Source organism: Entelurus aequoreus, linkage group LG09 (assembly GCF_033978785.1).
Source record: "Entelurus aequoreus isolate RoL-2023_Sb linkage group LG09, RoL_Eaeq_v1.1, whole genome shotgun sequence".
NCBI lineage: Eukaryota > Metazoa > Chordata > Actinopteri > Syngnathiformes > Syngnathidae > Entelurus > Entelurus aequoreus.
In genome coordinates this window covers 59,893,617-59,917,687 of record NC_084739.1, presented here as the reverse complement: position 1 = coordinate 59,917,687, position 24,071 = coordinate 59,893,617, and the positions used below count along the sequence as shown (strand labels likewise).

At 39.3% G+C, this 24,071-nt stretch overlaps 3 protein-coding genes across 7 annotated transcripts in view; 2 read left to right on the top strand and 1 right to left on the bottom strand.

Annotated features, from left to right (window-relative positions):
• lrpprc (leucine-rich pentatricopeptide repeat containing) overlaps nucleotides 1–6,249 on the top strand; it is a 173,955-nt gene extending 167,706 nt beyond the window's left edge. For all 3 annotated transcript variants that reach the window (XM_062059048.1, XM_062059047.1, XM_062059049.1), the window contains one exon: nucleotides 6,016–6,249. In XM_062059048.1, the coding sequence (XP_061915032.1) occupies nucleotides 6,016–6,084 (69 nt within the window). In that variant the 3' untranslated portion in view covers nucleotides 6,085–6,249. The remainder of the gene's footprint in view (nucleotides 1–6,015) is intronic.
• Nucleotides 6,250–7,433: 1,184 nt separating this feature from the next.
• abcg8 (ATP-binding cassette, sub-family G (WHITE), member 8) overlaps nucleotides 7,434–24,071 on the bottom strand; it is a 42,166-nt gene continuing 25,528 nt past the window's right edge. For all 3 annotated transcript variants that reach the window (XM_062059050.1, XM_062059051.1, XM_062059052.1), the window contains exons 8-16: nucleotides 20,282–20,414; nucleotides 19,934–20,203; nucleotides 19,706–19,856; nucleotides 16,475–16,576; nucleotides 16,213–16,412; nucleotides 11,543–11,619; nucleotides 11,179–11,446; nucleotides 10,954–11,081; nucleotides 7,434–7,662 (exon numbers count right to left, since the gene is read on the bottom strand). In XM_062059050.1, coding sequence (XP_061915034.1) covers nucleotides 7,525–7,662; nucleotides 10,954–11,081; nucleotides 11,179–11,446; nucleotides 11,543–11,619; nucleotides 16,213–16,412; nucleotides 16,475–16,576; nucleotides 19,706–19,856; nucleotides 19,934–20,203; nucleotides 20,282–20,414 — 1,467 coding nt within the window. In that variant the 3' untranslated portion in view covers nucleotides 7,434–7,524. The remainder of the gene's footprint in view (nucleotides 7,663–10,953; nucleotides 11,082–11,178; nucleotides 11,447–11,542; nucleotides 11,620–16,212; nucleotides 16,413–16,474; nucleotides 16,577–19,705; nucleotides 19,857–19,933; nucleotides 20,204–20,281; nucleotides 20,415–24,071) is intronic.
• Nucleotides 11,280–24,071, top strand: part of abcg5 (ATP-binding cassette, sub-family G (WHITE), member 5) — a 43,328-nt gene continuing 30,536 nt past the window's right edge. The window contains exon 1 of the mRNA XM_062059054.1: nucleotides 11,280–11,430. The gene's annotated coding sequence lies outside the window, so the exon portion shown is untranslated. The remainder of the gene's footprint in view (nucleotides 11,431–24,071) is intronic.

Sequence of the window (24,071 nt, the reverse complement as noted above, 5' to 3'; positions counted from 1 at the left end):
TATTACATATGTTGACCAGAGGGGGAGCACTTTTAAAACCGACACACAGTCAATTTGAAAAAGCCCTCCTTTTTGGGACCGCCCTCATTTTGATAGATTTCACCACCAGGGGTGCTAATGAGACATTCTCTATTAGATGCAATGGTTTCCTGTAATGGGACAAGGATTTATGTCCTAACTTGTTCACCGGTCCTCATATGGAAGGTACTTTTCCTTCTTGATGTTTCAAGAAGGTTAGAAATACAAGAACACACACACACACACACACACACACACACACACACACACACACACACACACACACACACACACACACACACACACACTTAGCAGTCTGTCAAGGTGGCCCCTGGTGGTCAGACTCACCTGCAGGAAGGAGGTAAGAGAGGCTCTTAGTGGCCTCTAACCACTAGGCCTACTCAGTGGCCTAGTGGTTAGAGCAACCTTTTTGAAACCAAGAGCTACTTCTTGGGTACTGATTAATGCGAAGGGCTACCAGTTTGATACACACTTAAATAAATTGCCAGAAATAGCCAATTTGCTCAATTTACCTTTAACTCTGTTATTATTAATAATTAATGATATTTATCTTTGTGGAAACACTGATCATTTTAATGATTTCTCACAATAAATATATATAGAAACAGATAAATATCAATATGCAACACTTTATTTTTATATTTTATCTAAGTGCACATTTTTCAAATTGAACATTTTCAAATGATCACTTCTAAGAAAGTCTTGTGAAATCACAATATCCCATTTTAACTAGCTAGCCACTAACATTTTTTAACAAATCATGAATTACTTTTCACCATGTTTGTACAAATAATAACTCATGTAAAATACAAAAGTAAACTCTCAAATTTTTAAATCATGTCACACTTTGAACTGGACACCAAATCTGTTATCTGTTTCTTTGTCAGTTAGTGGGAAGCCTGGCATTGCATGCTGTTAACTAGTGTGTTGTACTCTGGTGTGTAACTTGACACTGCAACTCTGAGTTAGTCTTGCAGATGTGCATCAGTGAGGCGTGTTCTGTGTTTGTTCTTGATGAAGTTCATGTCAGAAAAGGCTGATTTACAAAGATAAGATTTTTCCTCATTGTTTGCGGAACCTTCTTAATCTTTTGGACATATTTTCACAGCAATCTGGCCTTAAGCTTAATTATGATGAATGTAAAATGTTAAGGATCGGAAATCTAAAGGGAACGTCTTTTCGAATGGAAAGCAAAGTGCCTGTTTTGTGGACAGATGGACCAGTTAACATACTTGGTGTTGTTGTCCCAGAGAATCTGGAAGATCTATTCTAGGCTCAGTAAATTATGATAATCGACTAAGAAAGCTGGACAAAATTATGCAATTATGGAAAGGGAAATCCTTAACCTTGTATGGTAAAATATCTATTGTCAACTTGTTAATTATTCCTCAATTTATTTATTTGTTTTTGTCATTACCAGCTCCATCACAAATCTTTTTTAAGATTTATGAGCGGAGGGTCTTCGATTTTGTCTGGGACGGCAAACCAGAAAAGATTAAATGAAAGGTTTTGTACAATGAGTATGAATATGGGGGCCTGAAACTTCTCAACATTGAAGCTATGTGTCTGTCTTTAAAAGCATCAATTGTTCCAAAGATGTATTTAAACACTGAGTGGTACATAAGTGTCCTGTTGGACAAAAAACATGTACTGTATCAAAATAAATTGTATCTTTTTTTACAAGTGATCCCCTTCCATTTTTCTAATGTAGAGAGTCTGCTGGGAAACATGGCGGGGTTCATAAAGGAAACAATCCACTCATGGTGGTGTTTTCAATTTTATGTGCCAGAAAAAAGAGACGATATTTTGCAGCAGATAATATGGATGAACTCTAATATTGTAATAGATGGAAAGCCTTTCTTTTGGAAAAATATGTTTGAAAGAGGAATCATTTTTGTCAATGATATCAAGGAGAATGGTAAAATTATGAAATACTGTATGATGAATTTAGAGCTATGTATGGTGATGTTTGCTCAAGCTTTTCATTTAATCAACTAACTGGAGTAATTGGGAAAAGATGGAAACAAATAATTAATTATGGAACTACTAAATTATTAGTATGTAAACCTCTACTAAGAAATTTTAGTTGGCAAAAAGGAACTAAAATAAATAGAAAAATGTATAATTTTTATTTAATAAAGAAATCTTTGAAGGCTGCCTCATACAACACATATGGAAAATGGGAGGACTTTTTTGACTGCCCGTTGCCATGGGATGCCATATTCAAACTAATCTATAAAACTACTATCGATGTGCAAAATCGTTATTTTCAAATTAAAATTATTTATAACTTCTTACCCACGGGGAAAATGTTAAAATTATTGAATATGACAGAGTCAGATGATTGCCGATTTTGTTGTCAGGAGTCTGAATCCACCCTGCATTTGTTTTGGTATTGTCATATTGTGTCTTCGTTTTGGGTGGAAGTTGAAAAAATGTGTTTAAGGATTGGTTTGTTTATGAAGCTTGATGTGGTTTTTGTTATTTTAGGAGAGTTCATTGACAGTCATGATTTAGTCAATTTAATTATAGTACTGTGTAAAATGTTTATTTTTAAGGCCAAAAACAGATATTCACTTAGTATTACTTTCTTTAAAACATTTATTCAGTATTTTTTAACTTTAGAAAGTTACGTGGTTGAAAACGATAATGATGCAAAAAAACATAAAAAAAGATGAGAAGTCCTCAAAGGCTTATTTTGAAAGTATAATTATGTTTATAGATTATATGCTATCTGTTGTTGTGTTCCCTAATTTGAGTGGCCTGGACATAATCTGGACTGTACATAAATGCTTATTTTGAAAATGTAATTTTGTTTATAAATTATATGCAATCTGTTGTGTTCCCTAATTTTTTTCTGTGTACATGAATGAAGGTGTGTGTTGCTGAGTCTGACTTGGACATTATCTGGACTGGACCTGGTTTTAAAAATCCTTTAAACAAATTTAATTTCATTGACAACCTGGTCTGGTGAAGATAAGGTAATTTAAAAAAAAATAATAATAAAATAAGATAAATAAATAAAAAACATTTTCTTGGATAAAAAGAAAGTAAAACAATATAAAAATAATTACATAAAAAATAGTAATTAATGAAAATATTAGTGGACCAGCAGCCTATACAATCATGTGTGCTTCAGGGACTGTGTCCCTTGCAGATGTGTTGTCTATGTTGTGGGAACCAGAATATTGGTAACAGAAAGAAATAACCCCTTTTGTGTGAGTGGGTGTGGATGAGTGTGCATGGGGGGGAGGTTGTTTGGGTTGATGCACTGATTGAAAGTGTATCTTGTGTTTTTTCTATGTTGATTTAAAAAAAATAAAAAAATAAAAATTCTTTTTTTATTTTTTTTATTTTTTTTTAGAACAGGCCAGCGGGCGACTAATCTGGTCCTTGCGGGCGACCTGGTGCCCGCGGGCACCGCGTTGGTGACCCCTGGGTTAGAGTGTCCGCCCTAAGATCTGTTTGTGAGTTCAAACCCCGGCCGAGTCATACCAAAGACTATAAAAATGGGACCCATTACCTCCCTGCTTGGCACTCAGCATCAAGGGTTGGAATTGGGGGTTAAATCACCAAAAATGATACCCGGGCGCGGCCACCGCTGCTGCTCACTGCTCCCCTCACCTCCCACGGGGTGAGCAAGGGGATGGGTCAAATGCAGAGGACACATTTCACCACACCTAGTGTGTGACAATCATTGGTACTTTAACTTAACTTGTATTATTCAGGATAGTTAAATGTTGACAACAAATAGATATCAAGTAGATGATATAAACTACTCTAGTCCATTAACTAAAGTCTAAGTCTTGTGTGTTGTCTGCAATAGTTGTCTCTAATTAGTGCTGGTTCAAAAGAATATTCATTTTTATTGTATTTTTTGTTTATTCAAATATGTTAATAATATAATTTGTTAATAATACAAAGTATATTAATATTATTTAATGATTTTTTCAGGCATGAAAAAAGTTATACAAAATAATAATTTGTTGTGTATATATTATTTTTGTATTTGTATATTTATCTAACTATGTAATATTAATATAATTTATTATTATCAATGTTATTTTATTAATAAAATGTAATGTTATTTTCAGGAGAGAATTTACTTTCTGTACATGAAAAAAAATTTACTTCATTTTTTGGAAATATTTTTCAAGGACTTGGTGGATGAAATACGTTTGAAGGACATGATTAATAGAATAATATTTTGTGAACATGAAAACATTTCTTTAACAAAACGTTCACATATGCCGATACTTAAAAAAAACAAAAAAAAACATTGAGCCTTGTGACTTAAAAATATTTATATATTTAAAAACAAAAGCACCAATATGATGACAGGACTCATATACACAAAATAAAAAAAACTCCCTATTAATAACAAATGTATTTATGTGAAAAACATCAAAGTTTCAGCAATATTTTACATTTTTCTATTTAATAGTAATAATTAATCATAGCCAGCAACTCTAGGCATGATGTCCACTGGAGTGGACATAGAGTATTATTAAACAAGGTGCTAAAAAAAAAATCAATTCACATCCAAAATTATTTATTCTGATTCTGAATCGATTCATAATTTTTAAAAATGTATAAGCATCGATTTAAAAAAAAATACTTATTAGGCCATCTCTGTGCTTACTCGTTCGTCGTACTTTAAGGATGGGTAACGAATCCGGTACTTTTTTTTGGCACCGATCAAATCCCTCCAGTCTTATCGGGCACCGATTCCCAAAAAATCCAACTGTGCCGTAATTCCGGTTGCCCACTTTTAGCACTTTGAGATCACTCCAGCAGCACTGAGAGCAGATGTAGTCAAACTACCTTTAGTAATGTTGCAATTTTCAACGACAACAAAGAATTTGACTCAAAAAACGCTCGAACGCAAATAAAGTTAGACTCCCCTTTTCTAAAAAAATGCCCTAGCTTGATGCTAATATAAATTGGCTTCGCAATTGACATGCTACTGATTAGCATTAGCGGTTTTACATGGCGATTTCAACACCTCCAAATGTGTTAATGAAAACGACAACTAAGATGCATGTTACAATCAAACATCTGGTGTGTAATAAGTACAATACTTACAGTATTAACACTTTTTAGGGCGCAACGAAAAACACCATAACCTTTGCACTACTGCCATCTAACGTCTTGTACTTGCAACCCCGTGTCATACTATATTAAAACAAGATATCACAACTGGACAGCAGTTATCGTAATCAGCTCATTTTTAAATGTTACAATAAAAATGTAGATTTAAATATCAAAAACAATGAATATTTATCAACACACAAAAAAGTACCAAAAATTGTTACCGTAATCGATTCCCCGGTATCGGGATTTGTTATTGTATCAGTTCAAATGTGACATACGCCAGCAACAAAGAGTGTTTGTAAACCTGTAACCTGCTTTTTTATTTTTATTATCTTGTCTATTCCAAAGAATCGGTTGAAATCATGTCGATGGAGAATCAATTATGAGTAGAATTGTCAACCCAAAAATCAGAATCGTGAGTTGTGAAATTCCAAACATTACTGAAGTTTAATCACAAGTTTCTCAAAGCACAACGTCAACACTCTGAAATGTTAACATTAATAACTTCAATGTTACTGCTCGATATTTTAATAATACGCGTACTCCAGGAGCAGTAAAATGTTCATACAAGACTTCATGTAAATATGAAAATGCAGCTTTATGCACCACAGAGAGCACTTAATCATGCTGCCCACAAAATAAGGTAAAAAAAAGAAACGCCCACAGGAACCTGTTGTGTGGATCAAAACATTGATTATTTTGTGTGTGTGTGTGTTCCAAATCCCTTATTCGTGTATTAACGGCCATTTAAAGATGAAAGTCGACAACCTGGCTGGAGAGTGAAGGTTTCTGTTTCAACTCAGGAGGGTTTCTTCCACCTCCTCTTCCTCACCAATTATTACTCACTTGGGTTTGATGCCAGCTCTTTTTCTTCCCCTGCAGAAGTCCGTCGAGTTCTACTTGAACAAACCGAGGAAGGGTGTAGCCAAATCTCGGCCTGCAGAAGAATAAACTCGCAATTTCCATCACATCTGCCATCTTTCTTTTCATGTTTTTTTTTAAATATATAATGTAAGTGATGTTTTGTGCTAGACTTCATTGTTCTCTGCAATTATGCAATTGTGTCTATGATGTGTACAGAATAAGTATTTCTGCTAATAAATGACCTGAGGAATACTGCATGTTTAAGTGCTCCATGTTAGTGCAACAACACACGCATTATCTTTACAAATTGTTTAAGTAGTCTGAAATGTCCTTTTACTTTTTTCTTTCAAAAAAAAAAAAAAAAATTATTTGACACCATTTTATACTAATGTTAGCATGATTAGTGTTTAAAATCCTTTGTGAAGTGAACTTAACTTCAAGATGAGAATTTGTATAAAAACTCAACAAAAAAACCCAAAAAAATTGCAATTAAATGTTTTCAACACAGCTTATGTGATTGATAAAAGTATTTTTTTGTTATAAGTCAATAAAATTAAATATTTTGCAGCATTAACTCCAATTAAATGATGACTTGTGTTATTACTTTAAAAAAAAAGAAGAAACTAGTCTGCAGCTAAAGTTTTTGTAAAAAATATATTTATTAAAAAAATGGGTATTCTAAGTTTGTAAATACAATTTTACGGTATTTTAATTTTGGTCAATGAGAATATTTTTTTTATCTGGAGAAATAACCTCCATTTGTTTTCACAAGCCTGCTATTTTACCAGTGTGAGGTAGAATGATTAATTTAGTAATGTTTTAATATGACTTATTTAGTAGAAAAAAACATTTAAAAGAACTTGACAGAAATAACCCCAAAGAGTGGTTTAATTGGATGGATGACTTTACTCATCATTAGAACTTTAAACACCATATACTTGTATGTACTGTGTGCACATTTATCAGGTTTTGCACCAGTGCAAAAACAAAATTGAAATTGGACCACATTGTTTTATTTCATTTTTAGACTGGGTAATTCCACAGTGCAAAACTTTACCCCTGGTTCAGCTTGTTAAGCCTAATAAGTAATAACCCTTCACATACAAAAATATCAACACCAAAAAAGAAAAATCAACACCACAAAGAAAAAAATATTGAAGTGAAACCTGCAGATGTTTTTTTTTATTATTGTAAAGTGTGCCTCTGATCTTTTGCCAAGAGAGACTTCATTCCGAGGTTACTATGGAGCTCTGCTGCCATCCAGCGGCAGGCAGTGGTATTTCACCCGCCCCTTACAGCATTGCATGTTAAAGTATCCTCTTTTCTACAACACTTTTAATAATGATTCGTATGATAACATCTATCTATAATTTTGACATTCAGTTTGATGGTTAAGTGTCGATCCGGTCGATCTTGTGTGTGTTTATGTATGCGTGTGTGTGTGTGTGTGTGTGTGTGTGTGTGTGTGTGTGTGTGTGTGTGTGTGTGTGTGTGTGTGTGTGTGTGTGTGTGTGTGTCCAGGCAGGATCACCAGTCTTGACTGGACTTCTGCTTGATGAACTTCAAGCAGACGTAGTAAAGCGCCATGAAGACCAGACAGACGGCCAGCAGCACCAAGTAGCAGGAGTACAAAGGATACTGGTTCATGTTCATGGCCTCCACCACCTGAAAACAACAGTAATACATATATATATTGGTTCTTTTATGAATTTATTATGGGTCTACTGAAAATGTGACCAAATCTGCTGGGTCTAAAGTATACATACAGCAACGTGCATTATTAATTTTGGTGATGTAGAAAAGTTGCAATCAAATCAAATTAGCTTCATGGCATGGCCTCTTAACTTTATGTGAGTGATTATGATTGACGACACCTGTTGACTTCTCTGAGCCCATTTAAACAGGGCTCATGTGATGCAGTCATTAGACTCGGTTACAAACGCGACAATGGGAAAGTCAAAGGAACTCAAGTACAGATCTGAAAACAACAATCATTGACTTGAACAAGTCAGGAAAGTCATTTCAAAGCAGCTTAAGGTCCCAAGAGCAACTGTGCAGACAATTATTCATAAGTATAAAGTGCATGGCACAGTTTTGTCACTGCCACGATCAGGAAGAAAACGCAAGCTATCACCTGCTGCTGAGAGAAAATTGGTCAGGATGATCACGAGTCAACCGAGAACCACCAAAAAACAGGTCTGAAATGAATTGGAAGCTGCTGGAACACAGGTGTCAGTGTGCACTGTCAAGCGTGTTTGCATCACCATGGACTGAGAGGCTACCATGCAAGAAGGAAGCCCTTGCTCCAGAAGCAACACTTTAAGGCTCATGTAAAGTTTGCTGCTGATCACATGGACAAAGATGCAACTTTCTGCAGGAAAGTTCTGTGGTTAGCTGAAACAAAAATGGAGCTGTTTGGCCACAATACCCAGCAATATGTTTGGAGGAGAAAATGTGAGGCCTTTAATCCCAGGAACACCATTCCGTACCGTCAAGCATGGTGGTGGTAGTATTATGCTCTGGGCCTGTTTTGCTGCCAATGGAACTGGTGCTTTACAGAGAGTAAAGGGGACAATGAAAAAGGAGGATTACCTCCAAATTCTTCAGGACAACCTAAAATCATCAGCCCGGAGGTTGGGTCTTGGGCGCAGTTGGGTGTTCCAACAGGACAATGACCCTAAACACACGTCAAAAGTGGTCAAGGAATGGCTAAATCAGGCTAGAATTAAGGTTTTAGAATGGCCTTCCCAAAGTCGTGACTTAAACGTGTGGACAATGCTGAAGAAACAAGTCCATGTCAGAAAACCAACAAATTTAGCTGAACTGCACCAATTTTGTCAAGTGGAGTGGTCAAAAACTCAACCAGAAGTTTGTGGATGGCTACCAAAAGCGCCTTATTGCAGTGAAACTTGCCAAGGGACATGTAACCAAATATGAACATTGCTGTATGTATACTGTACTTTTGACCCAGCAGATTTGGTCACATTTTCAGTAGACCCATAATAAATTCATAAAAGAACCAAACTTCATGAATATTTTTTGTGACCAACAAGTATGTGCTCCAATCACTCTAACACAAAAAAATAAGAGTTAAAATTATAGGAAACTCAAGACAGCCATGACATTATGTTCTTTACAAGTGTATGTAAACTTTTGACCACGACTGTATATATGTGTATATATATATATGTATATATATGTATATATATGTATATGTATATATATATATATGTATATATATATATATATATATATATATATGTGTATATGTATATATATGTGTATATGTATATATATATGTATATATATATATATGTATATATATATATGTATATATATATATATATGTATATATATATATATATATATATATATATATATATATATATATATATATATATATATATATGTCTTGATTGGATTATCCAAAAAAAAAAAAAAATAGTGCTCGATACCGTGGTAGAGCGTAATATGTATGTGTGGGAAAAAATCACAAGACTATTTCATCTCTACAGGCCTGTTTCATGAGGGTTTCCTCAATCATCATCCTGATGATTGAGGAAACCCTCATGAAACAGGCCTGTAGAGATGAAATAGTCTTGTGATTTTTTCCCACACATACATATATATATATATATATATATATATATATATGTATATGTATATATATGTATATATATATATATATACATATACATGTATATATATATATACACCATATATATATATATACATGTATATATGTATGTATATACTTACATGTTTGTATATACTTACATACATGTTTGTATATACTTACATGTTTGTATATACTTACATAATGTATGTATATACATACATGTTTGTATATACTTACATAATGTATGTATATACATACATGTATGTATATACATACATACATGTATGTATATACATACATACATGTATGTATATACATACATACATACATACATATATACATGTATGTATGTATATACATACATATATACATGTATGTATATACTTACATACATGTTTGTATATACTTACATAATGTATGTATATACATACATACATGTATGTATACAAAAACATACATGTATATACATACATACATGTATATATGTATGTATGTATATACATACATACATACATATACTTACATAATGTATGTATATACATACATACATACATGTATGTATATATATATACATACATGTATATATGTATGTATATACATACATACATACATACATGTATACACTACCGTTCAAAAGTTTGGGGTCACCCAAACAATTTTGTGGAATAGCCTTCATTTCTAAGAACAAGAATAGACTGTCGAGTTTCAGATGAAAGTTCTCTTTTTCTGGCCATTTTGAGCGTTTAATTGACCCCACAAATGTGATGCTCCAGAAACTCAATCTGCTCAAAGGAAGGTCAGTTTTGTCGCTTCTGTAACGAGCTAAACTGTTTTCAGATGTGTGAACATGATTTCACAAGGGTTTTCTAATCATCAATTAGCCTTCTGAGCCAATGAGCAAACACATTGTACCATTAGAACACTGGAGTGATAGTTGCTGGAAATGGGCCTCTATACACCTATGTAGATATTGCACCAAAAACCAGACATTTGCAGCTAGAATAGTCATTTACCACATTAGCAATGTATAGAGTGTATTTCTTTAAAGTTAAGACTAGTTTAAAGTTATCTTCATTGAAAGGTACAGTGCTTTTCCTTCAAAAATAAGGACATTTCAATGTGACCCCAAACTTTTGAACGGTAGTGTATATGTATGTATGTATGTATGTATATACATACATTATGTAAGTGTATACAAACATGTATGTAAGTATATACATACATGTATATATGTATGTATATACATACATACATGTATGTATATACATACGTGTGTATGTGTGAATGTGTGTAATATTATGTATGCAGTGTTAAAAACAATTATTGTGTATACTAACATGTATTCCGTCCACGTTGAGGGTGAAGTTCCCAATGGTGACAGGATACTTGTTCCCTTTGAACTGCACCTTGAGCAGCCCCTCAAAGCCCCACCTCATGAAGGAAGCGTGTGACAGCCAGGAGGCGACTGTACAGGTAAGCCATGATGATGTCACACACACACACACACACACACACATTAAAATACCATCGCTGGGCATCGTCTTCTTCCACCCCGCACTCACCCAGCCACATGTTCTCCAGGCTGATGACGAAGCCTCCAGTAAGGTAGAAGACGGTGAAGAGGGAGTTGCCCATGAAGGCGGAGGTCTGCAGGGTGGGCAGGGCTGCGGCCACAAAGAGCGCCATGGAGCGGCTGCAGTACACCATCAGCCACACCAGCAGGAAGTTGAGCAGGAAGCGCAGCGTCGCCTCGTTAAGGCCCGCCAGCCAGTAGATGGGCAGCGCGTAGACCAAGGTGAAGACGCAGTGCTCAGGTAACTCACCCAGCACCTACGCACACGTTATATGATGACATCACTATTATTATACAGTGTAAATCCAGCATGGCGCCTTCTAGTGGTGATTATGTGTGCTTACATGACGTACCTTGGCAAAGAAGTAAGAGGTGACAGAGTACATGCCGTCCTCCAGCTCATGATACAACATCGCTCGCTCCGTGTGACCTTTAGATGACATTTTTACTACAAATCAGTCAACCAAATGCTAAATAAATGTATTTTACATAGAACTATGATATATAATAACATACTGCCTTTCAGCAGACAGTTATTTGTAATCCATGCATCCATCCATTTTCTACCGCTTGTCCCCGTTCGGGTTGTAATAATGAAATATAAGTATGATAAAATCCAAGCAAAAACAAAACAACTTTTTTAATTTACTTTTGATGATTTATAGAAAACAAAATCTTATCACTCAGTTTGTCAAATGTTCTAAATAAATATTAATTTGCGTAATATTTGTATTACTTGAAACTGCTGTTGATTCCTAATAGAGGTTTTAATCCTCAAACTCAACTTCTGAAATGAATAAATAACTCAAATAATGTTTTTATATTGATATAAATACATTTTATAAATATAAATGATAGTCACGGGGAGGACATGCAAACTCCACACAGAAAGATCCCGAGCGCAGGATCGAACCGAGGACCTTCGTATTGTGAGGCAGGCGCACTAACCCGTCTTCCACCGTGCTGCCCATTTGAGCATTACCTGACAATTGTATTATCATACCAAACTTGTTTTTTTATGTTTTTGATAATTGCATTACATTTTAACCCTAACAATTATACTGTTGATTAAAATGTATTTCAATATTATTATATTAACATTTTTGATGAAACAGAGTCAACATTTTTACTGTCATTAATTGGTTACATTATTTATGCATTTATTGTTTTACTAAGATTTTTACCTTTTAAAAAAAAAAATTTTTCAAACTTATAATTTTTGGATAATTACTTGCATTTTTTTTAACATTGTTTTTGGTAAATTTGTATTGTTATGTAAAAACTTGTATTTTAATATTTTAGATAATAATGTTTTTATCCTTTAGTTCAAAGACAAATATATATATATATATAAATATATATATATATATATATATCCGTCCATCCATCCATCTTCTTCCGCTTATCCAAAGTAGGGTCGCAGGGGCAGCAGCCTAAGCAGGGAAGCCCAGACTTTCCTCTCCCCAGCCACTTCGTCCAGCTCCTCCCGGGGGATCCCGAGGCGTTCCCAGGCCAGCCGGGAGACATAGTCTTCCCAACGTGTCCTGGGTCTTCCCCGTGGCCTCCTACCGGTTGGACGTGCCCCAAACACCTCCCGAGGGAGGCGTTCGGGTGGCATCCTGACCAGATGCCCGAACCACCTCGATGTGGAGGAGCAGTGGCTTTACTTTGAGCTCCCCCCGGATGGCAGAGCTTCTCACCCTATTTCTAAGGGAGAGCCCCGCCACCCGGCGGAGGAAACTCATTTCGGCCGCCTGTACCCGTGATCTTGTCCTTTCGGTCATAACCCAAAGCTCATGACCATAGGTGAGGATGGGAACGTAGATCGACCGGTAAATTGAGAGCTTTGCCTTCCAGCTCAGCTCCTTCTTCACCACAACGGATCGATACAGCGTCCGCATTACTGAAGATGCCGCACCGATCCGCCTGTCGATCTCATGATCCACTTTTCCCTCACTCGTGAACAAGACTCCTAGGTACTTGAACTCCTCCACTTGGGGCAGGGTCTCCTCCCCAACCCGGAGATGGCACTCCACCCTTTTCCGGGCGAGAACCATGGACTCGGACTTGGAGGTGCTGATTCTCATCCCAGTCGCTTCACACTCGGCTGCGAACCGATCCAGTGAGAGCTGAAGATCCTGGCCAGATGAAGCCATCAGGACCACATCATCTGCAAAAAGCAGAGACCTAATCCTGCAGCCACCAAACCGGATCCCCTCAACGCCTTGACTGCGCCTAGAAATTCTGTCCATAAAAGTTATGAACAGAATCGGTGACAAAGGGCAGCCTTGGCGGAGTCAAACCCTCACTGGAAACGTGTCCGACTTACTGCCGGCAATGCGGACCAAGCTCTGACACTGATCGTACAGGGAGCGGACAGCCACAATCAGACAGTCCGATACCCCATACTCTCTGAGCACTCCCCACAGGACCTCCCGAGGGACACGGTCGAATGCCTTCTCCAAGTCCACAAAACACATGTAGACTGGTTGGGCAAACTCCCATGCACCCTCAAGGACCCTGCCGAGAGTATAGAGCTGGTCTACAGTTCCACGACCAGCACGAAAACCACACTGTTCCTCCTGAATCCGAGGTTCGACTATCCGGCGTAGCCTCCTCTCCAGTACACTTGAATAGACCTTACCGGGAAGACTGAGGAGTGTGATCCCACGATAGTTGGAACACACCCTCCGGTTCCCCTTCTTAAAGAGAGGAACCACCACCCCGATGTCCATGCGATGCTGCAGAGTCTTGTCAACCAAGACATCCCCACAGCATCCAGAGCCTTAAGGAACTCCGGGCGGATCATCCACCCCCGGGGCCTTGCCCCCGAGGAGCTTTTTAACTACCTCAGCAACCTCAGCCCCAGAAATAGGAGAGCCCACCACAGATTCCCCAGGCACTGCTTCCTTATAGGAAGACGTGTCGGTGGGATTGAGGAGGTCTTCGAAGTATTCCCTCCACCGATCCACAACATCTGCAGTCGAGGTCAGCAGAACACCATCCGCATCATACACGGTGTTGACAGTGCACTGCTTCCCCTTCCTGAGGCGGCGGATGGTGGTCCAGAATCGCTTCGAAGCCATCCGGAAGTCGTTTTCCATGGCCTCGCCGAACTCCTCACATGTCCGAGTTTTTGCGACCGCTGAAGCCGCACACCGCTTGGCCTGTCGGTACCTGTCCACTGCCTCCGGAGTCCTATGAGCCAAAATAACCCAATAGGACTCCTTCTTCAGTTTGACGGCATCCCTCACCGCCAGTGTCCACCAACGGGTTCTAGGATTACCGCCACGACAGGCACCAACTACCTTGCGGCCACAGCTCCAATCAGCCGCCTCGACAATAGAGGTGCGGAACATGGTCTACTCGGACTCAATGTCCAGCACTTCCCTCGTGACATGTTCAAAGTTCTTCCGGAGGTGGGAATTGAAACTCTCTCTGACAGGAGACTCTGCCAGACGTTCCCAGCAGACCCTCACAATGCGTTTGGGCCTGCCAGATCTGTCCGGCATCCTACACCACCATCGCAGCCAACTCACCACCAGGTGGTGATCGGTAGAAAGCTCCGCCCCTGTCTTCACCCGAGTGTCCAAAACATGAGGCCGCAAATCCGATGACACAACTACAAAGTCGATCATGGAACTGCGGCCTAGGGTGTCCTGGTGCCAAGTGCACATATGGACACCCTTATGCTTGAACATGGTGTTTGTTATGGACAATCTGTGACGAGCACAAAAGTCCAATAACAAAACCCCACTCGGGTTCAGATCCGGGCGGCCATTATTCCCAATCACGCCTCTCCAGGTTTCACTGTCGTTGCCAACATGAGCGTTGAAGTCCCACAGTAGGACAAGGGAATCACCCGGGGGAGCACTTTCCAGTACTCCCTCGAGTGTATCCAAAAAGGGTGGGTAGTCTGAACTGCTGTTTGGTGCGTAAGCACAAACAGTCAGGACCTGTCCCCCCACCCGAAGGCGGGGGGAAGCTACCCTCTCGTCCACCGGGTTGAACTCCAACGTGCAGGCTTTGAGCCGGGGGGGCAACAAGAATTGCTACCCCAGCTCGTCGCCTCTCACTGCTGGCAACGCCAGTGTGGAAGAGAGTCCAGCCCCTCTCGAGAGAACTGGTTCCAGAGCCCTTGCTGTGCGTCGAGGTGAGTCCGACTATATCCAGCCGGAACTTCTCTACCTCGCGCACAAGCTCAGGCTCCTTCCCCCCCAGCGAGGTGACGTTCCACGTCCCAAGAGCTAGCTTATGTAGCCGAGGATCGGACCGCCAAGTGCCCTGCCTTCGGCTGCCGCCCAGCCCACAATGCACCCGACCTCTATGGCCCCTCCCATGAGTGGTGAGCTCATTGGAGGGGGGACCCACATTGCCTCTTCAGGCTGTGCCCGGCCGGGCCCCATGGGGACAGGACCGGCCACCAGGCGCTCGCCATCGTGCCCCAACTCCGGGCCTGGCTCCAGAGGGGGGCCCCGGTGACCCGCGTCCGGGTGAGGGAAATCTGAATCCTTGTTGTTTCATTCCCATAGAAGTCTTCGAGCTGCTCTTTGTCTGATCCCTCACCTAGGACCTGTTTGTCTTGGGAGACCCTACCAGGGGGCATGAAAGCCCCCGGACAACATAGCTCCTAGGATCATTGGGACACGCAAACTCCTCTACCACGGTAAGGTGGCAGCTCAGAGAGCTAATGAAGCAGCATCAGGAGCAACTGGGGGTTCACTATCAATGGGGGTTGCTCAAAGATACTTCAACATGGTCACAGGGGGACTGAGGATCGAACCCACAATCACTCTACCACATGAGCCATGCTATGAGAGTGCAATGGTGTTCCAAATGAAGTGTCCAGTGGGTTTATGTTGGACTTTGACTTCACTCGGATGTGCTGAATCATCATATCTCTGACTGGCATAATCTGTGCAGTTAATCAAAGTCATAAAAAGTTCCAAAACGATCATTGATAACTTCTACTGATTCCAACACTCGGTGACCTTGACCCAAGACACAAAAATTGTGCGCTCACATTTGGCGATGACGTCCAGCACCACGGCGAAGGGCGTGAGCGCTCCGATCATGTAGAGGAGGGACACCGTGTCCTGAATGGACAGACGCTGCTCGCCTGCGCCGTAGTAGAGACAACCCACTAGTAGAGACATGAGCAGGGCCTCCAGACCGTGGACCAGCAGGGTGACCAGGTCTCTGTAGTCGTTGTACATGTGACGCCTACAAGATGCAGGAGGACACCGTAGACAACAACGAGGACCTTCGTGTGTTTGTGTCCTCACCTGATGAGGATGTTGAACTGCTGCAGTCTGCCGGGTAGACGCTCTCGTTGCTTGGCGATGATGATGGCATCTTCTTCTTCCTCCGCCGCCTTGTCAGGGCAACTGAAAATGAAAAAACAGTCAATAACATAGAAACCAGGATATAGACACATCCCCACAGGTGCCCTATGATGTAAAAGTGACTTATAATCATGTTTTACCGGTAGTATGTGGCCCTAGAGGCTTCGCTACACATCTTAAACTAAAGCTCCTCCAATTAGCCGTTAGGGTTAGGGTTAGGTTTAGAGAGCCATGAGTCTGATCGTTTGGTTTTTCTTCAGCCAATAAGCTAACCTTACGTCATGTTGCTGGTAAAATGTGAATGTAATGTTGTCATTAGGGGTGTCAATCTATGAGCTCCAAATCTGATTCCTCGGGTGACAATTTGATACGGAATTAGTTCAACACGATTGTTGGTTCTCGCAATGTATTATTTGATATACTAATTATAATGAAGCTTTTTCAAAACAGGTTACAGGTTAGAAAAGCTCCTTCTGGTTGCTTATGTATATATATACAGTATGTGTGTGTGTGTGTGTGTGTGTGTGTGTGTATATATATATATATATATATATATATATATATATATATATATATATATATATATATATATATATATATATATATATATACACAAACCCCAAAACCAGTGAAGTTGGTATGTTGTGTAAATGGTAAATAAAAACAGAATACAATGATTTGCTAATACTTTTCAACCTACATTCAAGTGAATAGACTGCAAAGACAAGATACTTAACGTTTGAACTGGGAAAACTTTGTTATTTTTTGCAAATATTAGCTCATTTGGAATTTGATGCCTGCAACATGTTTCAAAAAAGCTGGCACAAGTGGCCAAAAAGACTGAGAAAGTTGAGGAATGCTCATCAAACACTTCTTTGGAACATCCCACAGGTGAACAGGCTAATTGGGAACAGGTGGGTGCCATGATTGGGTATAAAAGCAGCTTCCATGAAATGCTCAGTCATTCACAAACAAAGATGGGGCGAGAGTCACCACTTTGTGAACAAATGCGTGAGCTATTGCAAGGTATTTAGGGTTTTCACCATCTACCGTCCGTTATATCATCAAAAGGTTCCGAGAATCTGGAGAAATCACTGCATGTAAGCGGTTAAGCCCGTGACCTTCGATCCCTCAGGTGGTACTGCATCAAAAACCGACATCGGTGTGTAAAGGATATCACCACATGGGCTCAGGAACATTTCAGAAAACCACTGTCAGTAACTACATCTGTAAGTGCAAGTTAAAACTCTACTATGCAAAGTGAAAGCAATTCATCAACAACACCCAGAAACGCCGCCGGCTTCGGTGGGCCCGAGCTCATCTAAGATGGACTGACGCAAAGTGGAAAAGTGTTCTGTGGTCTGACGAGTCCACATTTCAAATTGTTTTTGGAAACTGTGGACATTGTGTCCTCCGGAACAAAAAGGAAAATAACCATCCGGACTGTTATAGGCGCAAAGTTTAAAAGCCAGCATCTGTGATGGTATGGGGGTGTATTAGTGCCCAAGGCATGGGTAACTTACACATCTGTGAAGGTGCCATTAATGCTGAAAGGTACATACAGGTTTTGGAGCAACATATGTTGCAATCCAAGCAATGTTATCATTGCTTATTTCAGCAAGATAATGCCAAGCCACATGTTACAACAGCGTGGCTTCATAGTAAAAGAGTGCGGGTACTAGACTGGCCTGCCTGTAGTCCAGACCTGTCTCCCATTGAAAATGTGTGGCGCATTATGAAGCCTAAAATACCACAACGGAGACCTCCGGACTGTTGAACAACTTAAGCTGTACATCAAGCAAGAATGGGAAATAATTCCACCTGAGAAGCTTAAAAAATGTGTCTCCTCAGTTCCCAAATGTTTACTGAGTGTTTTTAAAAGAAAATACCATGTAACACAGTGGTGAACATGCCCTTTCCAAACTACTTTGGCACCTGTTGCAGCCATGAAATTCTAAGTTAATTATTATTTGCAAAAAAAAATACAGTTTATGAGTTTGAACATCAAATATCTTGTCTTTGTAGTGCATTCAATTGAATATGGGTTGAAAAGGATTTGCAAATCATTGTATTCCGTTTATATTTACATCTAACACAATTTTCCAACTCATATGGAAACGGGGTTTGTATGACGCATAAATAACGAACTTAGAACGTGCCTGGTATGTTAACGTAACATATTATGGTAAGAGTCATTCAAATAACTATAACATATAGAACATGCTATACGTTTACCAAACAATCTGTCACTCCTAATCGCTAAATCCAATGAAATCTTCTTCCTCGGTGTCACTTCTAAACAACTAGTTCTCTTCATTTCAGTAATAGTAGCCTCCGCTTTTCGCCAGTCCCTTACAAGTTTCTTGCTTGCTCCAAACTTTCTTTCTGCTGCTCGATTGCCGTTTTCTGCTGCATATTTCACTACGTCCAGCTTGTAACCTGCAGTATATGATTTCCTTTTCGGTGCCATTTTTGTTCAGCCTTTCTCTGTTTTTATAAGTTACCGCCAATGTTGAAATGATAAATTTTCATAGGTGCGGAAGTAGTAGTAGGTAGCATCTTTTTTTTCACAATACACTTCTGCCATGACCCGTCCCCGCCGAGTTTGTATTGGTTGACGTGTGTGTGTGTGACGATTGCTGATATACGCCTAGTCTCTTACATGAATGAGATAAATAATATCATTTGATATTTTACGGTAATGTGTTAATAATTTCACACATAAGTCGCTCCTGAGTATAAATCGCACCCCCGGCCAAACTATGAAAAAAATTGCGATTTATAATCCGAAAAATACGGTAGCTACGGTAGAATTTAGAAGCGTATATTCCTTAAAATGTTTGGCTGAATTGGAAATTGTACGACCTCCGCCGTATTTACCGCCGGTGGTTACAAATTTCGATTACATCCGAATCAGGCTTCGCTACACATCCTAAAATCAAGCCTGTAGCTCTGCAAACCATCCATTGGTCAGCTACATATTGTGGTTTTGTTTTCTTCAGCAGATATGCAAACTTAACACAATGTTTCTGTTAACATGAGTGTAAAGTTAGCATGTAGCTAACATAGCTATGCTAGTGTCGCTAACGTTTATGGCGCCCTGTGCCACTTCGTTGTTGTACGTGATTATGGCTAATATTGGTCCTATGGTGCTAAAGTGGGAGAGGACACCTGTCAGTGAGCGTTGGACACGTGCTGCTCTTCCACATGTGATCATCCGTGTCTCGGACTTTGTCCATAAAGTGCTGTGCCAACACCCCGGCTCGCTCCAAACACTCAGCCTCCTGTTCTGGACTACGCCGGTCTACGCTGATCAGGTCCACTGAGCACAAAGATCAGGAATCTTGAGAGGACATCTCCTAAGTTGAGATGTAGGAAAAAACCTGACTGCAAGTGTACCGTAGAAGTCAGACGGGTTGCAGTATCGTGGGCACGGGTATCCCAGCGCCGTAAAGTACGGCACCATGTCCCGGGCGGCGCCGCAGTAGACGGCCGAGCCGGACGAGAGCAGGACGACCAAGTCGAAGAGCTGGAAGATGTCAGAGCGAGGCTGGTGGACGGACAGCAGCACCAGGCGGTTTCCCCGAGCCAGGCGGGAAAGCGTGATCACCAGATTGTGGGCCGTGAAGCTGTCCAGACCCGACGTGGGCTCGTCCAGAATCAGAATCCCTAAAAAATAACATCAGAAGACAGGTTTGGGATGCGTCTAATTGCTGGAACGTTGTCCTGCAGAGATGTGTCTCTCACCAGGGTTCCAGAGGAGTTGGACCGCGATGCTGACCCGCCTCCGCTCCCCTCCAGAGACCCCCCGTACGTAGTCGTTACCCACCCTGGTGTGGGCACACTGTCTCAGACGCAACTCTGCGATGACGTCGTCCACCTGTGAACACCAAGACACTTGCTCACACCTGGATGGACCCGTAGATGTCAAAATGCTACCAGATACAGGATCTTTGACTTGGCTTTTTGCAGTTAAAGCAAAACAAATGCATAAAAACAGCACCCATGCTCCGGTCATATAAAATATCTTTGACTCACATTTTTACAGTAGGTCCTAAAAAATAGCAGAGCGCTTCTGTCTAATAGAGGATCTTTGACTAGCGTTTTTACAGTGAAGTCCTAGAGAACAGCAGAGCGCTCCTATCCGGTAGGGGACCCTTGACAAGTGTTTTTTGCAGTAGGTCCTAAAAAAAAACAACAGCATTGCACTCCTCTGTCGTATAAAATATATTTGACTATACTTTTTGCAGTAACTCTTTAAAAAAATAGAAAAGTGCTTGTGTCTTAGAGAGGATCTTTGACTAGCGTTTTTGCAGGAATGTCCTAAAAATCCGCAGAGCGCTCCTTTCTTAGAGAGGATCCTTGACCAGTGTTTCTGTTGTAGGTTCTCAAAAACAGCAGCGCACTCCTGTCATTTAAAGGATGTTTGACTCGCATTTTGTCAGTCTTCAAAAGCAGCATTGTGTTCCTGTCATATAGAAGATCTTTGACTCTGGTTTTTGCAGTTAAATCTAAAAAAGACTCCTGTCATATAAAAGACTCTGAAACACATTTTTTGCAGTAAAGTCCTAAAAAAAATGCACAGTGCTGCCCTGTCTTATGGAAGATCTTTGCCTATGTTTTTTTTTACAGTAGGTCCTAAAATAGCAGCAGAGCACTCCTGTCACATAGAGGATCTTTGACTTGCGTTTTGGCAGTAAAGTCTTAAAAAACAGCATTGCTCTCTTGTCATATAGAAGATCTTTGACTATGTTTTTCTGCAGTAGGTTTTAAAAAAAATAACAAACCACTCATTGTTGTATAGAGGATCTTTGATGAGGGTATTGAATGCCCTGAGATTACAATGACCTGGATGAATGAAAATATCCATAGACACTGTACCATATACAGGATCTTTGACTGCAGTACATTTTGTGGTAAAGTCCTAACAAACAGCAGAGTGCTTGTGTCTTATAGAGGATCTTAGACTAACGTTTTCGCATTAAAGTCCTTAAAAAAACAGCAGAGCGCTGCTGTCTTATAGAGGATCTTTGACATGGCGTTTTAGCAGAAAAGTTCTAAAAAACCAGCAACATGCCTCTGTCTTATAGAGGATCTTTGACAAATGTTTTTGCAGTTGGTCCTCAAAAACAGCAGAACACCCTTGTCGAATAGAAAATCTTAAAATCTTTGAGTAACATTTTTGCGATAAAGTCCGCAAAAAAACAACACTGCGCTCCTATCATATAAAGGATCTTTGATTAGATTACCACATACATGATCTTAGACTAGTGTTTTTGCAGTAATGTCCTAAAAACAGCAGAGCGCTCCTGTCTTAGAGGATCTTTGACTGCCATTTTAACAGATAAGTCCTAAAAAAAATAGCATTATCTTTGACAAAGGTTTTTGCAGTTGGTCCTCAAAAACAGAAGAACACTCTTGTCGAATAGAAAATCTTAAAATCTTTGAGTAACATTTTTGCGATAAAGTCAGCAAAAAAACAACACTGCGCTCCTATCATATAAAGGATCTTTGATTAGATTACCACATACATGATCTTAGACTAGTGTTTTTGCAGTAATGTCCTAAAAAACAGCAGAGCGCTCCTGTCTTAGAGGATCTTTGACTGCCATTTTAACAGATAAGTCCTAAAAAAATAGCATTATCTTTGACAAAGGTTTTTGCAGTTGGTCCTCAAAAACAGAAGAACACTCATGTCGAATAGAAAATCTTAAAATCTTTGAGTAACATTTTTCCGATAAAGTCCGCAAAAAAACAACACTGCGCTCCTATCATATAAAGGATCTTTGATTAGATTACCACATACATGATCTTAGACTAGTGTTTTTGCAGTAATGTCCTAAAAACAGCAGAGCGCTCCTGTCTTAGAGGATCTTTGACTGCCATTTTAACAGATAAGTCCTAAAAAAAAATAGCATTATCTTTGACAAATGTTTTGCAGTTGGTCCTCAAAAACAGAAGAACACTCTTGTCGAATAGAAAATCTTAAAATCTTTGAGTAAAATTTTTGCGATAAAGTAAGAAAAAAACTACACTGCGCTCCTATCATATAAAGGATCTTTGATTAGGGTACCACATACAGGATCTTAGACTAGGGTTTTTGCAGTAATGTCCTAAAAAACAGCAGAGCGCTCCTGTCTTAGAGGATCTTTGACTGCCATTTTAACAGATAAGTCCTAAAAAAATAGCATTATCTTTGACAAAGGTTTTTTGCAGTTGGTCCTCAAAAACAGAAGAACACTCTTGTCGAATAGAAAATCTTAAAATCTTTGAGTAACATTTTTGCGATAAAGTCAGCAAAAAAACAACACTGCGCTCCTATCATATAAAGGATCTTTGATTAGATTACCACATACATGATCTTAGACTAGTGTTTTTGCAGTAATGTCCTAAAAACAGCAGAGCGCTCCTGTCTTAGAGGATCTTTGACTGCCATTTTAACAGATAAGTCCTAAAAAAATAGCATTATCTTTGACAAAGGTTTTTGCAGTTGGTCCTCAAAAACAGAAGAACACTCATGTCGAATAGAAAATCTTAAAATCTTTGAGTAACATTTTTCCGATAAAGTCCGCAAAAAAACAACACTGCGCTCCTATCATATAAAGGATCTTTGATTAGATTACCACATACATGATCTTAGACTAGTGTTTTTGCAGTAATGTCCTAAAAACAGCAGAGCGCTCCTGTCTTAGAGGATCTTTGACTGCCATTTTAACAGATAAGTCCTAAAAAAAAATAGCATTATCTTTGACAAATGTTTTGCAGTTGGTCCTCAAAAACAGAAGAACACTCTTGTCGAATAGAAAATCTTAAAATCTTTGAGTAAAATTTTTGCGATAAAGTAAGAAAAAAACTACACTGCGCTCCTATCATATAAAGGATCTTTGATTAGGGTACCACATACAGGATCTTAGACTAGGGTTTTTGCAGTAATGTCCTAAAAAACAGCAGAGCGCTCCTGTCTTAGAGGATCTTTGACTGCCATTTTAACAGATAAGTCCTAAAAAAATAGCATTATCTTTGACAAAGGTTTTTGCAGTTGGTCCTCAAAAACAGAAGAACACTCTTGTCGAATAGAAAATCTTAAAATCTTTGAGTAACATTTTTGCGATAAAGTCAGCAAAAAAACAACACTGCGCTCCTATCATATAAAGGATCTTTGATTAGATTACCACATACATGATCTTAGACTAGTGTTTTTGCAGTAATGTCCTAAAAACAGCAGAGCGCTCCTGTCTTAGAGGATCTTTGACTGCCATTTTAACAGATAAGTCCTAAAAAAATAGCATTATCTTTGACAAAGGTTTTTGCAGTTGGTCCTCAAAAACAGAAGAACACTCATGTCGAATAGAAAATCTTAAAATCTTTGAGTAACATTTTTCCGATAAAGTCCGCAAAAAAACAACACTGCGCTCCTATCATATAAAGGATCTTTGATTAGATTACCACATACATGATCTTAGACTAGTGTTTTTGCAGTAATGTCCTAAAAACAGCAGAGCGCTCCTGTCTTAGAGGATCTTTGACTGCCATTTTA